Source organism: Myodes glareolus, chromosome 9, assembly GCF_982192425.1.
Source record: "Myodes glareolus chromosome 9, mMyoGla1.1, whole genome shotgun sequence".
NCBI classification, from domain to species: domain Eukaryota; kingdom Metazoa; phylum Chordata; class Mammalia; order Rodentia; family Cricetidae; genus Myodes; species Myodes glareolus.
In genome coordinates, this window is record NC_142034.1 from 12,747,499 (window position 1) to 12,763,122 (window position 15,624).

Sequence of the window (15,624 nt, forward strand, 5' to 3'; positions counted from 1 at the left end):
ATCCTGGTGGTGTACAAGCCCCTGCCTGGGTTGAAACACTAGGAAACTTGTCCAAAGCACCCCTCAGCAAAACTCAGCAGCAATGGGCACCCGTGCACCCTCTCCTCGACTGAAAGCTCCTTGGGAGGCTCCACCACACTTCCAGGACTGAGAGTTGCTACTCTAGCCAGTGGGCATTCATTGCCCCATCCTGAACACTAAAGTCCCCTTTAAAATAGCTCCAAAGGGTTGTGGAGATGGTTCAGTCCATAAAGGGCTTGCCTTGAAAAAAGGAAAACCTGACTTCAGTCCCCTGGAACTCATAAAACTGCAGGAGGCACTAGGTGTGATGGTACACACTTGGACTCCCAGCACTGGGGTGGTCCAGACAGGAGGGTCCCTACAGCTTGCTGACCAGCCGGCCTGGTGAGCTTCAAGCAAATGAAAGACCATGTCTCAATGGTGATGGAGGGCCAAAGATGGCACCTAGGGTTGTCCTCCGATCTCCACAGACATGGGCATGGTGGCTCACGCAGGCAAGATAAGGTGCATTTACATAGGCTGTGCTACATAGTGAGGCCCTTTCTCAAAAACAAAATACAAAACAAAAAGACACACGCAGAGTGTGTGCAGTTCAGTGGTAGAGTATGTGGTATGTGCCACGCAGGCATGGGGGCCTGGGTTCAATCTCCAGCAGTGTTTGTCTTTCTTTTTAAGAGGGAAAGAATTGTTCAATAGTAGGGCTGTTTTTTGCTCTAAAGGGCTCAGAGTTAAGTAGAAAGGTGCTTTTTTCTTTGCCCAAAGAGAAGTATTTTCAGCATCAAGGACATGGGATCAATTTTGAGGTTATAAGCACATATTTTTAATTTTTTCCCCAGTTTTCTATAAGTATGTGTTATCTCCAGGGCTTAATCCCTTCCAGAGGTGACCTTCCTACATCTTCCCCTTCTCCTTACTCCACCCTGACCCCGTAAGAATCATTAATGAGAAAGGAATTTTAAAATTACCCAAATGTCCTGGTTATCTCGATAAAACAAAGAACAACATGGAGTCAGTCACCTCCTCCACTTCCCTGTGCCCCCTCTAATCTCCAGGGCTTCCATCTCCACTCGAGAGTACATCCTGATCTGGGTGGGGCCGCCTCCGTTGCCTGCTAAATGGACACTCCCTGAGTCCAGCAGTATGAGTCAAAAAAGCAGACACGTATTGGCTAAGGAGGCTTCAGCAAAACCCCAAGAAGCTGGATTCTACTTCTAAGATAACGCTGGGCTAGTGGAGACCATTCGAGATGAGAAGCCATGTGTGGTCTGGTGCCTGGCAGCTAAAGGGGAAGCCCCTCCTTTCATATCACACATATCTGAAAAAGTCCTGAGAGGCATTCCAGGGGCCAGAGCAGCTGGAAGAAAAACACAGTGTCTGCTCAGACAGCCATCTTCACTGTCCTCTGCCCATGCGCGTGTCCCCAAGCAATTATCAAGAATCTGTTAACTATCAGATACCCCGTGAACCATGGTAGCCCACCACCACCTTACTCCACCAATAAATGTTCAGAACTGGAGGGAGGGCTGTCATTTAAATGTTTGCTCTGTAAGCATGAGGACCTGAGTTTGATACTTAGCACCTTCGTGATAAATCTAGCATGGAAGCACACATCAGACATCCCTATAGAAAGAGAAAGATGGGTTTCTGAAGTTCATAGCCCAGACAGTCTAGCCTAACAGGTAAGTTCCAAGCCAATGAGAGACCCCCATCTAGACAGAAGGTGGACAGTGCATGAGAAACAACACCTAAGAGTGACCTCCACCCTCCACATGCACCTGCAGTAACCACCACCCTCTGCACGCACCTTCAGTGACCTCCACCCTCTGCACGCACCTGCAGTGACCACCACCCTCCACACACGCCTGCAGTGACCTCCACCCTCCGCACGCGCCTGCAGTGACCTCCACCCTCCGCACGCGCCTGCAGTGACCTCCACCCTCTGCACGCACCTGCAGTGACCTCCACCCTCCACACACGCCTGCAGTGACCTCCACCCTCCACACACCCTGCAGTGACCTCCACCCTCCACACACCCTGCAGTGACCTCCACCCTCCACACACCCTGCAGTGACCTCCACCCTCCACGTGCTCCTGCAGTGACCTCCATTCTCCGCACACGCCTGCAGTGACCTCCACCCTCTGCATGCACCTGTAGTAACCACCACCCTCTGCACGCGCCTGCAGTGACCTCCACCCTCCGCACGTGCCTGCAGTGACCTCCACCCTCTGCACGCGCCTGCAGTGACCTCCACCCTCTGCACGTGCCTGCAGTGACCTCCACCCTCCGCATGCGTCTGCAGACATGTGCACACCCAGGAACACAAACACAAAGGGGAAAGAAAAGAAAAAAGAATGCTTCCAACTTACTAGAACTGACCACAGCCTCAAAATTAAGTGTTTCAGCAGTCTCAGAAAGAGCGATTCTGAGTCATGTTTTCATATCTAATTTGTGTTTCTAGGGGGAGTTGTTTGGTAAAATTTATTCTTTCTCTGATTTTAGGTGGGGTTTTTTTTGGTTTGTTTTGTTGTTGTTGTTTGCTGTTGTTGTTTTTTGAGACAGGGTTTCTCTGTGTAGCTTTGGAGCCTATCCTGGAACTGGCTCTGTAGACCAGGCTGGCCTTGAACTCACAGAGATCCGCCTGCCTCTGCCTCCTGAATGCTGGCATTAAACATGAGCACCACCTTCCAGCTCTTTCTCTGGTTTTAATCCTTGGAGAAATTCAAGTCTTCCACTCAGCCTCCAGGCAGTGTTAGAGAAACACACAGCACACAGCACCCCTGGATGAAGAAGCACACAGCACACAACAACCCAGACCCTCCGCAACAGCAGCTCCTTCTTGGAGGGAAAGAAAATGCATGATCAATAGCTAAGAGCAGGGCTGGCCCTTAGAGGAAACCTTCAGAGAAAATCTAAAGGACCCGATGCCCTAACTTATTCCCCAGGGTTCATGTGTGGGAGAATGAATAACCCTTCCCTGCATCCTTGGGAGACAGAATGCACCTAGGAAACGCATAAATCCTGAGCTGACCAGTAGGAAAAGTGGTGGTTAACAAAATTGTTTGCTCTAGGATTTAGAGTCCTTTATTATGTTTTCAATATAAGGGAGCCTCAGGGCTAGAGAGGTGGCCCAGAAGGTAAAGTGTTTGCTTCCAAACCATGAGGACTTAAATCTGGATTCCCAGCACTTGGATAAAAGTCAGACGTAGCAACAAGCAGCTGTTATAATCCCAGCAACGCAGAGGCGGAGACCAGTAGATTCCTGGAGGCTGCTGGCCAGCCAGCCTAGCTGAACTGACGGATAGCAACTGAGGAACGACAGGCAAGGTTTTCTCTACATATACCCACACACATATACACCTGCACGTACAAACACACACACAATCATTTTAAGAACAAATTTTAGCATCTGCAAGGTAAGTTTTATTGAAACACAACTATGTACGTGTATGTGTGCGTGTGTGCACGTGCGCACGCATTCATGTGGACATCAGGCATCTTCCTCAGTCACTCAACCTTACTTTCGGATAGAGCCTCTCACTGAACCTAGAGCTTACCCATATACCCAGACTAGCTGGCCAGCAAGCCCCAGGGATCCTCCTGTCTCTGCCTCCCAAGCACTGGGTCACAGGCATGGACCACTACACCTGGCTTTTTAAAAAATATTTATTTATTTATTGTGTGTACAATATTCTGTCTGTGTGTATGCCTGCAGGCCAGAAGAGGGCAGCAGATTGCTCATTACAGATGGTTGTGAGCCACCATGTGGTTGCCGGGAATTGAACTCAGGACCTTTGGAAAAGCGGGCAGTGCTCTTAACCACTGAGCCATCTCTCCAGCCCCACACCTGGCTTTTATAATGAAGGTTCTGGGGATTAAACTTGGATCCTCACAATTGCACAGCGAGCACTTTGCTGAAAGAACTCCCTCCCCAGCCCCAACCGAAGCGACTTCTGCACTCATTAGCCATGCTGTCTAGCTGGGGGGAGAAAACTACGTGGTCAACAAATCCTCCAGTATTTACCATCTGGCCTCTGAGGGGAAAGTTTGCCAAGCTCTGCGAGAAGCTAGAAGTCTGCATCCGTGCAGCCAAAGGAAGGGTTTACACAACTGACTCCTTAATTGGTCTGATTAAACAGTCATGCTGGGGCCCTAATGATATTCTCTACTCGGTTAAATCCCCACAATGAGAACCCGCTCATCTCACAGAGCTCAGCAGAACAGCTTCCTGATGGTGCACCTGGCCGGGGGGAATTACCCAGGCTCCTCATCACACTCTCGGGACTTCCACAAAGGCAGAGCCAAGCATCACCTAGGAGTCGTCTGGCACCCTTTAATAGCTAGGGTCCTCTAAAGAAACAGAGCTGACAGAAAAAGATACGTTTATTAAGGGAGGATTCATTGACTTGGCTAAAGGACGTGGTCCTTTTAGTCCGACAATGGCTGTCTCATGGTGGGCATTCTAAGAATACAGTAGTTATTCAGTCCAAGAGGCTGAATGCCTCAGCAGTCCCAACAGGGCACTGAAGGCCTGGGGGGGGTGGGTTCCTGGAGAGCTGCTGGTCTTCAGTCTGTCAGAATCCCAAAGAAGCTGGGGTGAACTTGCTGGTGACTGTGCAAGCAAGCAGGTGTGATGTGGGATTCCCCCTCTGTGTGCTGTGAATACCATTGGTTAATAAAGGAACTGTCTTAGGCCTGCGCAGGGAATAGAGGTAGGTGGGGTAAACTAAGCTGAATGCTGGGAGAAAGGAGGTGGAATCAGAGAAGCCATGTATCCCTGCCGGAGAGACTCGCCAGAACCTCGTGGCGATACACAGATTACTAGAAATGGGTTAATGTGTAAGAGTCAGCCAATAAGAAGCTAGAGCTAATGGGTCAAGCAATGATTTAAACAATATAGATTCTGTGTGATTATTTCAGGGCTGAGCAGCCGGGAACCAAACAAGCGGTCCTCCTCCTACATGGGTAGAAAGCAGTTGCTGTCTGCCGTGTCCATCTGGACTGCCACCAGAGGGTGTCACTCACATTGAGAGTCAATCTTCCTGCTTAAAATAATCTAACCAAGAAAACCCCTCACAGCTGTGCCAAGTGGCTTGAGATTAGCCACCACACATCCCCACCACGGTTTCCATTCCATTTTTGGTGTCTTGGCGGAGGGTGTGTTGTCATCTCTTGTCATGCTCTGTGGTCAGACTCCTCAAAATTAACCCCGTTCATGCTAGTATAAAAACAAACAGATCAGAGATCCTGAAATACAGCCTTTCTCTTCTTGCTTGTTTGAAACAGATTGGAGGTTGCCAACCCCTCTGGGGGCTATGAATCCACCTCTCATCTCCTCAGGTCTGACTGACAGCAAGGCTGCAGGACGGAGCTGTGAATTATCCCCTCCAACAACAAAGAGCTTCCGGATCTACAATGTGAGTCCTCTTTCTTCTCCTAACCTGTTGCAGACGGAGAAGATGTATCCCCACAGAAGGGTGAGCTGAGAAAATGAGGAGCAGTGGCTGGGTGGGGTAGGGGGACCAGCAGGACAGGAGAAAGTGGTTTTGACTCACCAGGATTCTCACCTTGACCCTGTCACCGGCCTGCCACTCTATCAGATTAGAAAGAAATGAAACCCAAGTATGAGAATGGTACTGCAACACTTCACCTGGGGATCTTTCAAAAGAAGAAACACGTGGGCATTTAGTTCCTCTTTAAGTCACTAATAAGTTCATACCCATTGCCTGATAAGATAATGTTTTGAATGTGTTGGATTAAATACAAATATCATTATTACTCTAAAATATTTATTTTGATATTCCCATGTGTATGTATGTGTATGTCTGTGTGAGTGTATGCCTGTATGTAGGTTCCCACAGAGGTCAGAAGAGGGTGCTAGATCCCAAGGAGCAGGAGTTACAGGCAGTTGTGACCATCCCAACATGGATTCTGGGGCCTAAATCTCAGATCTCTGCAAGAGTAGTAGATGCTTTTAACCATTGAGCTATCTATCTACATCTCCAGCCCCTACTATTACTTTGTAATGTGACCAATAAAACATGTCAAATTACAAGGAGGATAAGGAGGAGGAGGAGGAGGAGGAGGAGGAGGAGGAGGAGGAGGAGGAGAAGAAGAAGAAGAAGAAGAAGAAGAAGAAGAAGAAGAAGAAGAAGAAGAAGAAGAAGAAGAAGAAGAAGAAGAAGAAGCTCATAGTCACAGTTCTCTGAGGTTGAGGTTCCTGGTACATTTTCTACTCCAGGACACCTCTGTTTTGCCTCATTGCCCTGAGTTTCTGCTGGGTGTGTGTGTCCACGGCAGAAGGTGTTACGGGTCTGATCTTTGCCTCTTGATGCCCTGAAGGCCCTTTTGTCTTTCCTACCACTAACAGGTTAACTGATTTCCCCAAAGGTTCATTTCACTTTGCAAGAAATCTGTTTCCCCAAAACTTTAGACTTATTCTGAATCTTTAATCCCTAATACATATCTATCCAGAAAATCCAAATCCAATTGCTCACTTGGGTGACAAATGTCTGTAGGGAACTTCTTACACAGTATGTGATCCGTGTAGGTGGCTAAAACACAGGTCCTGTTCACAAGACCCTTAGGGTCTAATTGGAATAGGTTCAGATAGAGAGACATTAGCAGTAAGTCACATAGGGACAGAGACCCTTTGAGAGGATGCCGTGAGAATCCTGAGGGAGACTAACTCTGAGAAGACATTAGAACGGTCTCCAGCAGAGGTGATAAGTTAGTGGAAGCCAAAATCAGAGTCTTAGAAGATGAACGGAAGTGAAGGGGAGAGAAGGCAAGAGAGCAATGGAAGCTGGGGAGGGTAGGATGCAAGCAGAAGAGAGGCAAACTTAGGTCCTGTACTGGTAGAATGATGGAGAACGATGGTGGTGAAGAGGAAGATGATGGTGACGGTGACGGTGGCAATGAGTCATCTAAAGAAAGTCTGCACGGTGGATTGGGGTAGCCAGCAGAGCTGGCAGGGCTGAGAGGTGAAAAGCTCACAAGCTCACTCATCTTTCACTGCAGAGAGAGCTCCACATAAGGTCAGCTCTGGTCAGAGAGGATGAGGTTGTCTTTTTCCATCTGAGGTCCATTGTCAACAAGCTGTGGCTCTTCAGGGTGAACCCTGAAAACAGCCTTTTGTTGAAGGAGCCGCTGCACTCAAGCTACGTAGAGACATTTAACTCTACTGCCAGAGAAGGTGGCAAAGCCGAGAAAAGCCCGCCTTTCACCTCGCCGAGTCTCAACCTTCCGTCTGGGAAGGCAGAGGCTTGATTCTTGAGGTCATGCTGGCCTCTAATGTCAGCCAGCTCCTCCATCCTGCTTCAGGACAGCTATCTCTCTCCCTGTCTGGTATCTTTCTGGTCAGTCCTGGAAGATGCTGAAAGAAACAAAACATGGTCCTATTTCCTGCTATGTGGGAGACAGGATGTGGTTTAATTCCTTCACTGGGACCAAGTTCCTGTGGTAAGTCCAGCCTCCCATTCCCCAGTATGCCCTCACCCTGCCAGATGCCTACTTAGAAGGAGCGAGGACCCGCAGCTCTCAGTAGCCCAAAGCCATCAGCCACCAGTCTCGGCTACTGGCCGCATTCCCAGCTCTGTGGAAACAAAGAAATCAAGATGTGGCTAGAGACAGCAATTGCTGGGGCTCCTCCACTACCAAGGAAGCCAAGACGTCCTGAGAAAAGTCCTCTGGTGAGGCATCAGGGATGCTATTCCACGGGTCACACATGGGCAAGAGGATGCACTAACTGCACAAGAGAAACTGGTGTTGTCCAGGAAGAGCTTGGGATCTGTCGGCAGCCCAAGGGGACAAGGCAAGAAGAGAGTGATGAGATGAGGGTGATATGGTCTGAAACGGGGACAACCATGGAGACAATGACAATTATCATTTTTCTGGTGACTGGGTCAAAACGCCCGATGGAAGCACCCTGTGGAAGGAAGACCATGATGGGAACACCCGCTGAAACAGCTTCCCTGAGCTAATGGGAGCCCGCCAACTCTGGCTGGTCAGGGAAGGAACCAGCATAGGACCAAAGTAGGCCCTCAGAATGTGGGTGACAGTTGTATGGTTGGGACAGACCTCGAGACCACTGGCATTTGTTACTCAGCATTATTGGGGCCAGAACTGACAAATACACTCTTTTTTTTTTTTTTTTGGTTTTTTTCAAGACATGATTTCTCTATAGCTTTGGAGCCTGTCCTGGAACTAGCTCTTGTAGACCATGCTGGCCTCGAACTCGCAGAGATCCACCTGCCTCTGCCTCAGCAGGATTTATCCCTAGTGCTTGTGTTGACTTTTTGGAACTCATTCTCTTTGGAGGGATGCCGTGTTCAGTCTAGATATAGTAGGGAGGGCCTTGGTCCTTCCTCAAAGCAATGTGCCTTACCCTCTCTGAGGTGTGAATAGGGGGTAGTGGGGGGGATAAGAGCGAATGGGAGGAGGGAAGAGAGTGGGAACTGGGATTGGCAGGTAAAACAAAAAAAAAAGATAGCTTTTTAATAAAATAAAATAGAAAAAGTGTGAAGAAAGATAGAATGTAAAAGTCATTGAAAGTCACTCTCATCGATGAGAGGCATGAACAAGAGCCACCTGCTATAGGATACAGTTTGTCTTATGGTGTGTCCATGGTAACTGGTCCCTTTGCAGGCACGTATGACCCGTCTGCCCCAGCAGGGCCCTTTCCGGCACCTTATGGACATGAAGGCAGAGAAAAGATTGGCAGGCTGGAAGGAACGCCGCAGCCGCTTTGGTGACGTCAGCACGCACAAGTGTTATCAGTTTGGACAGGTCTTCTCCCCTTTCCAGGCTCTGGCCACCACGGTGAGTTTCCAACTAAGTCTTGGGGGTGGGGCACTAATGCCAGACCTCAGCTCTCTGTCCTTTTCAAGAGTGTATTTGTCAGCCAGGCAGGCGGTGGTGGCGTGCACCTTTAATCTCAGCACTCGGGAGGCAGAGGCAGGTGTATCTCTGCGAGTTCAAGGCCAGCATGGTCTATAAGAGCTAGTTCCAGGACAGGCACCAAAGTTACAGAGAAACCCTGTCTCGAAAAAACCAAAATAATAATAATAATAATAATAGAGTGTATTTGTCAGTTCTGGCACCAATAATGCTGAGTAACAAAGAATTAAAGCTAAACTCCAAACTCGGTATCTTAGAACGGCAGGCATCTAATCTCCTGACTCATCTGTAGAAAAATAGACTCCCGCCTTTGCTTACAGAACAGGAAGGGATGAGTTGGGAATCATCTTCCCATGTGCTATTATACATGGTCTCTTTCCAGGGGAAGATTAGAGGCAGTGGCTCCAGCTTTGATGTTCAGAAACGAGAGGATATCCAGGGACGATGTAGACTGGGAAGAAGGTGCAATTATCATATAGTCCTATGGTCTGAAAACACTTGATTAAAATGTAGATCCCAGGGACTGAAGGAGATGATGTAATAGGCTGTGCAAGCATGAGGGTCTGAGCTCAAACTCCCAAGCATCTGTAGAAAAAGCTCAGCATGGCCCCATTCATGCCTGTGATTCTAGCACTGCGGGTGGGGTGGGGTAGAAACGGGAGGATCCCTGGGATGTAGTGGATGCCAGCCTAGCTATAGGTTCAGCGAGAGAGACCATATCTCAAGAGAATAAGGAAGAGTATGATAGAGCAGGTCATCTACCATCTTCTTCTGACCTCCATGTAACCATGGATGCACGCACACAACACACACACACACACACACACACACACACACACACACACACACATATACACGCGCGCATGATGGATCCCAGACTTTCATGATTTCAGTTATGCATTCTGAACATGTGGGAGCTTGTAATTGCCTTATTAAGTGATTCCATACCTATTGCCTTTGTATGTTATTGCTGAGTTGGCATACCCCAACCTTGTTCCTGCCGTGGCACACATCAAAAATTATGTACACCTTGGAAGGCACAATGGGCAAACTTAGGAGGCCACTAATGGGGTTAAACAACCAGAACCCAAACATGGAAGAGACAGGATATCAACTACAACTAGTCAGAGCCCACCAGGGTATGCTGGCAACAACAACACATGCTAATCTGAACATCAGAATCAGCCAGGCTCTCAGAAGTGTTAGCATCCAAGTCTTTCTCAGAACAGCTAAAGAAGAAGCTTGGGGTTGGATCCCAGACATCACATCAACAGGTCTCGAAGCCCCGTGAATGAAGTGGCCGACTCATTCTGGTTTTCTCAAGAATGGCATACTTGCCCTCAACTTTTAGCATGTGAAGCCATGAGCCTCAGAAAACCCATAGGCCCCTGTTCTACAAGCAAATATCCCAGCTCCCTGAGACCAGAGTAAACCAGATGGTTGTCACGTTAACCGCCAGTGACTCCCATGGGAAGCTGAACTTGAAAACTATTATTCTCCAAACTTTCTAGAAACTGGCCAGATTCTTCTTCTGTCCACTGGCCAATATTCTTCAGACACTGTGCTTCTGTCAGGACCCAAACCCGGGAATGAAATACAAACCCCCAACCCCAAGGAGCTTGTGTGCTTCCAGGGAAACATTGCCACCAACCAAAAGAACGTTTGCAGATGCAATCGTGGTAAGTAGCTAATGAGAATAGGCATAAACTGGTTATTCAGAAGGAGCTAAGAGTCGTCCATATTAGCACTGATTTCTGCCAAATGTGTGTGTGTGCGCGCGCACACACACACACACACACACACACAGTTTCCTGCAGAACAAGTCCCAAGAAGTGGGTGTGGTTGGGTTGCCTTCTCCGTGAGACGAAACTATCTCCCATGTGCTAGAAGGCACAGTGCCCAGTTGTTGAGTTCTTAACACATGTCATGTTGTAATAGTGACCTTTCTGTTGTGTGATAAAACCCTTTGACTGAAAACAAATAAGGAAAGAAAGGGTTTATCTGGGCTTATGACTCCAGAGAAATAGAGCCCACAATAGCAGTGATACTTGCAGCATGATGGCATCAGGAAGATGGCTGATGATATTATTCCACAAACAGGAAGCAGAAAGAGAGAACAGGACGTGGAGCAAGGCCATAAGCCTTCAAAGCTAACCCACAATGATGTATTTCCTCCAGCAAGGCCCCGCCTCCTAAAGGTCCACGACCTCCCCAAACAGCACCCCTCGGGGATGAGTTCTCAAATATATGAACCCACAGGGGCCCTTTCTCACTCAAGCATCTCCTGGGTACAGCACTGAAGACTTCACGAACACTTAATCCTCGTGCACTCTTCCAAATGATCACCATGCTCACTCTCCACGTGGTATCAAGAGCTAGAAAAAAAACAGTTATTTATCTGTAACTGTTGGTACTCCAGAGCAAAGCCTGGGTTTGAACCTGGGGAGGTTCAGCAGGTTGCTCCCATTGGCAGCTTCCTTCGATGATGTCAACAGGTATTCTCAACCCCCATGATTCTCACCGTGATTCTGCTCTGCCTTGTAGGAGATGCGAAGGCTGGTGCTACCCCGAGACTTGCCCGTAAGATCTCGAATGCAGAGAATAAGCACCTCATCCCTCAGTGACATGAATCTCCAGGATTTACCCCTGTCTCCCACAGAGCTGAGCTTGGGAAAGGATGATAGCCACCACGAGAAAGAGAAACCAGTGAGCCACATGAAAACGCCTTTATTCCCCCCGATAGTTAAAGCAACAAAATATAACGACATGAAATAAAATTGCAAAACTGCCTTGTGATCCCTTGCTGCACGATTGTACATGAAAGCAGGTAATATCCAGGCATAATAGTCAGCCTCACAGATGACAATGCTCAGATCGTCTAAGAGATGGCCGCATCGTGCCCTGTGTGAATTCTCTGGGGTAAGAAATGGCCATACCGTGCCCTGTATGGATGCTTTGGGGAGGGCTGAACCATTAGGAAGTGTCAAAGGCACAGCCAGACCCAGCGCCTCTTTCCTCAGAAGCCTGAAAACTTACAAACTTAGGGAAGGATAAGGCTGCAACCCCATGCACCAGGAGTCCTGCTCTTTTCGCAATTGCTCATTGGCTATCCCCAGGATATCAGAGGGTCATCAGTGTGGCTGATCACAGAGCATGCCAAATACAGAGCTAAGGCTACAGGGGGGGAGTGAGGAGAGAGAGCGGTGAGGAAGAGAGAGAGAGAGAGAGAGAGAGAGAGAGAGAGAGAGAGAGAGAAGGGAAATTCTGCCTGTGCCTCTCCTGGGTTCACAGATAGTTCCTCTTTGGCTGGAATGGGGTGGCTCATCTCTACCGCAACTTCAAAGGGAGCTAATAAAGGTCTTGTTGGGAGCATACTGAGAGAGAAGATCGAGTATCAAGAAAAGATACACGGCTGATGGGAAAGCAATTAAGATCTGGGTCACTTGGTGGTTTATAAGCCAGACCGTTACAAGGAGAAATGTCTACTTACGTGTGGGCATCGCCTGCGAAGTCTGCATCACCACCCTCCCGGTATGGACCATAACTCCATACCACCATGTGCTTGAGGCAAGGTCCCTAGAGGTTAAACACAAGACGTACACACACATAGAGAGTTTGGGTCATCCGCCAAGAGGTGAATGCCAAATTTTATTCAGTATATGTCAGGTTAAATACCCTTTCCCAGAGGAGAGAAGGAGCCCCTCCCAGCCAGGTGTGAGATCACGGTGTTGAGCACCTGGCGCCAAGTGGCAGGAGTTTCCAGGCAAGGGGTATCTAGCTGGGAACCCTGACAGACAGATAGGAGAACCCTCCTTAGCAGGTGAAATTACCATACCAAAAACGGAAACAAGGTTCTGAACTAATCCCCTCTGGCTGGCAGAATGGAGCAGAGGAAGCTAGGCTGGTTAGTGTAAACAGTTCTCGCATCCTGTGCTTGGCCTCCAGGAACAGGGAAGACAGGGCCTTATACTTAGGCTCAATGAAAAGAAGCATTTTTGTTTGTTTGTTTTTTGTTTTGTTTTGTTTTGTTTTTCAAGACAAGGCTTCTCTGTAGCTTTGAAGCCTGTCCTGGAACTAGCTTTTGTAGACCAGACTGGCCTCGACCTCGAGATCTGCCTGCCTCTGTCTCCCGAGTGCTGGGATTATGTAGCTGCTCCCCCAAATGGACTCTTCCACCCTAAACAGCTTCCATTTTCTTTGGATGTTTAAAAACAATATATACTCATAATAAAAACTGTTCAAAAGTATTTTTAAAAATAATTACCGCAGATCTCAGTATTTGAAGACAATATGTGTTTGCATCTGGAACTTTTGGATCATCTGTCAATGCCTTACCCTCACTGACTATGGCTGTACTTGGGTCAAGGTCTGTTTCCAGTGGTTGGTATTAAGTTGTCTCATGGCACCACTGCCCAACATCTCTCAAAGGGTCAACTGCTTCCGGGTCATCAGTTTCACTTCCAGGTCATCAATAAAACTACTAGACCATATGGACGCATAATACATATCTCAATTAGATTAGAGATAGTTTATTCTAGAACCCAAAATGAGTAACCATAGCCAAGAAACACAGACTCGGGTTACTCCAAATCCCATACTCCTATCGGTAACAATGTAATGAAGTTTTAATTGTAACAAAACAAAGAAAATCATAAGACAAGACTTTTTCAAATACCTTTTTGGGGAGATCAGGTAGGCAGCTTAAAGCACAAAGGGGAGTTCTCTGCTGTAGGCCTCAGATCCCATTGTCAGTCTCAGTTGGGTGAAGCTTAGGGTCTGTTATTCTATCCCAACACGCTTAATTTTCCAGTCACACAGATGTGAGGTCAGAGAGGTGGGAAAGGAATTGCTATCAAAGGACTAAAGATAGTCCAAGATGATTATATTTAGGCTCTAGACCGGCAACATCCCAACCCCTCCATATCACTGAAGTTCTGATCGGCTAATGAGACATCCCAACCCCTCCATATTGCTGAAGTTCTGATCAGCTAATGAGACATCCCAACCCCTCCATATTGCTGAAGTTCTGATCAACTAATGAGACATCCCAACCCCTCCATATTGCTGAAGTTCTGGATCAGCGAATGAGCCTTGCAGAAGTGTCTGTGGAATGTGTGGTTCTTAAAGAGGCCTTGGAGTGGGCACAGAACACATCCAGACATCAAATTCTCAGCACAAAGGTTTTATTACCCAGGAGGGATGGGGTCAGGGCTGCCTTAGGAGCAAAGACTGCAGCAGGTATTTCTGCAGGAGAGGGTTTCTAAGGAGAAAGGGAAAGTCTGTTAGGAGGAGTTAGGAGGAGGAGGAAGAGGAAGAAAAAGAAAAGGAGGAGAAAAGAAGGAGGAGAGGGAGGAGGAAAAGAGGAGGAGAGAAAAGCATACCACAAAACTATTCCTCTCTCTTTCCTCAGTCAACCTTTTCCAGAGATTCATGGACCCTTTCATCTGTAAAAGACACACACACACACACACACACACACACACACACACACACACACCACTATGATGTTGGTTTCTGAACTACATGAGGTAGAGGACATCAGTTTCCCTTCTTTTCGTCCCCTCCCCCACCCCCGCCAATGAAGTAAGCAGTTCCTTTGAAGCTCTGTGAATTCATTTGTCTTCTTGCTTCTCTTCTTCCAAGCATCAACAGGCACATATTGTGTGTGTGTGTGTGTGTGTGTGTGTGTGTGTGTGTGTGTGTGTGTTTCTCATCCCTTTTGGCCCAAGGGTTTACAAGTGAGAATTTACAAATCTTTTTTAAATAAAGCTTTATTAGACCACAGACCTGTTCATTTGTTAACACATTGTGTAGTGATGTGAGAGAGCGATTCCTCACAGTTAACTAGTTGCCAGGAAGACCTCCACAGCTCATAGCCAAAAATATTGACTAGCTCACCCTTTCTAGAAAAGGGTGTCACACTCTCCTAAGCCAAATTCCTCTCTACAGTTTCTATATCTCTTAGCTCTGAATTTTTAAAGTAGAATCAATTATAATATCTTATTTACACTCAAATTAATTAATTCTTATCTCTGAGACTATGCTCATCTACACTTCCTACCTCCAAGTATCAAGTCAATTGCCACCAATACCAACATTCACTGAGTAATGTCCCTGATACTCAGTATATTGATTTGTTTAATTTTGTAACCATGTTGTGAACCAGGGAGTCATATTGTTCCCATTTTACAGAGGAGATAATGAAGGTATAGCAACATAAATGCACATAGCTAGGAAGTAGCAGACGTCACTGCTGGCTCTAGGAGATGTGGGTCTCAGCCCCTGTACACTCAGCCCTGAGCAATCTTGCATTCTCTGCGATGGTATCTTTCCCTGCTGCACCCCCAACCTTTGTGTTCCCAAACCCTTCCTCCTTCCTGACTGCAGCCTCAAAGAGAAGGCTCCTATGTGCTCTCCTCTGCCCGCTAAGAGATCACACTGTCAGCAAAGGAAGCCAAAAATTTATCCAGGTCTTTTCCTAGAATGACCCACAGTGGGCATCGGCCTAATTTACCTGCCTGTGGACCATTTAACTTGGTCTCTGTTAGAAAGAAACCATCCTGCACATTCAGTGTGAGACCTGGTCGCCTGTGTGGAGACTCTCCCATTGGCACGAGCCACCCCTCTCTCTGCTTACACTCCTGAGAGAAGAAAGATTTCCCACACATGGTTCTGCCCCATATAGGAGTCGGGGGTGGGGGAGTTAA

At 47.6% G+C, this 15,624-nt stretch overlaps 1 protein-coding gene across 5 annotated transcripts in view; it reads left to right on the plus strand.

Moving 5' to 3' along the window:
• Window positions 1-11,705, plus strand: part of LOC125407849 (uncharacterized) — a 34,054-nt gene extending 22,349 nt beyond the window's left edge. The window contains exons 3-6 of one of the 5 annotated variants that reach the window (XM_048445683.3): window positions 5,306-5,496; window positions 8,666-8,839; window positions 9,300-9,379; window positions 11,462-11,705. In XM_048445683.3, coding sequence (XP_048301640.3) covers window positions 5,306-5,496; window positions 8,666-8,839; window positions 9,300-9,379; window positions 11,462-11,501 — 485 coding nt within the window. In that variant the 3' untranslated portion in view covers window positions 11,502-11,705. The remainder of the gene's footprint in view (window positions 1-5,305; window positions 5,497-8,665; window positions 8,840-9,299; window positions 9,380-11,461) is intronic. The other 4 variants (XM_048445680.3, XM_048445682.3, XM_048445681.3 and 1 more) reach the window with 4 other exon arrangements.
• The last annotated feature ends 3,919 nt before the right edge of the window (window positions 11,706-15,624 follow it).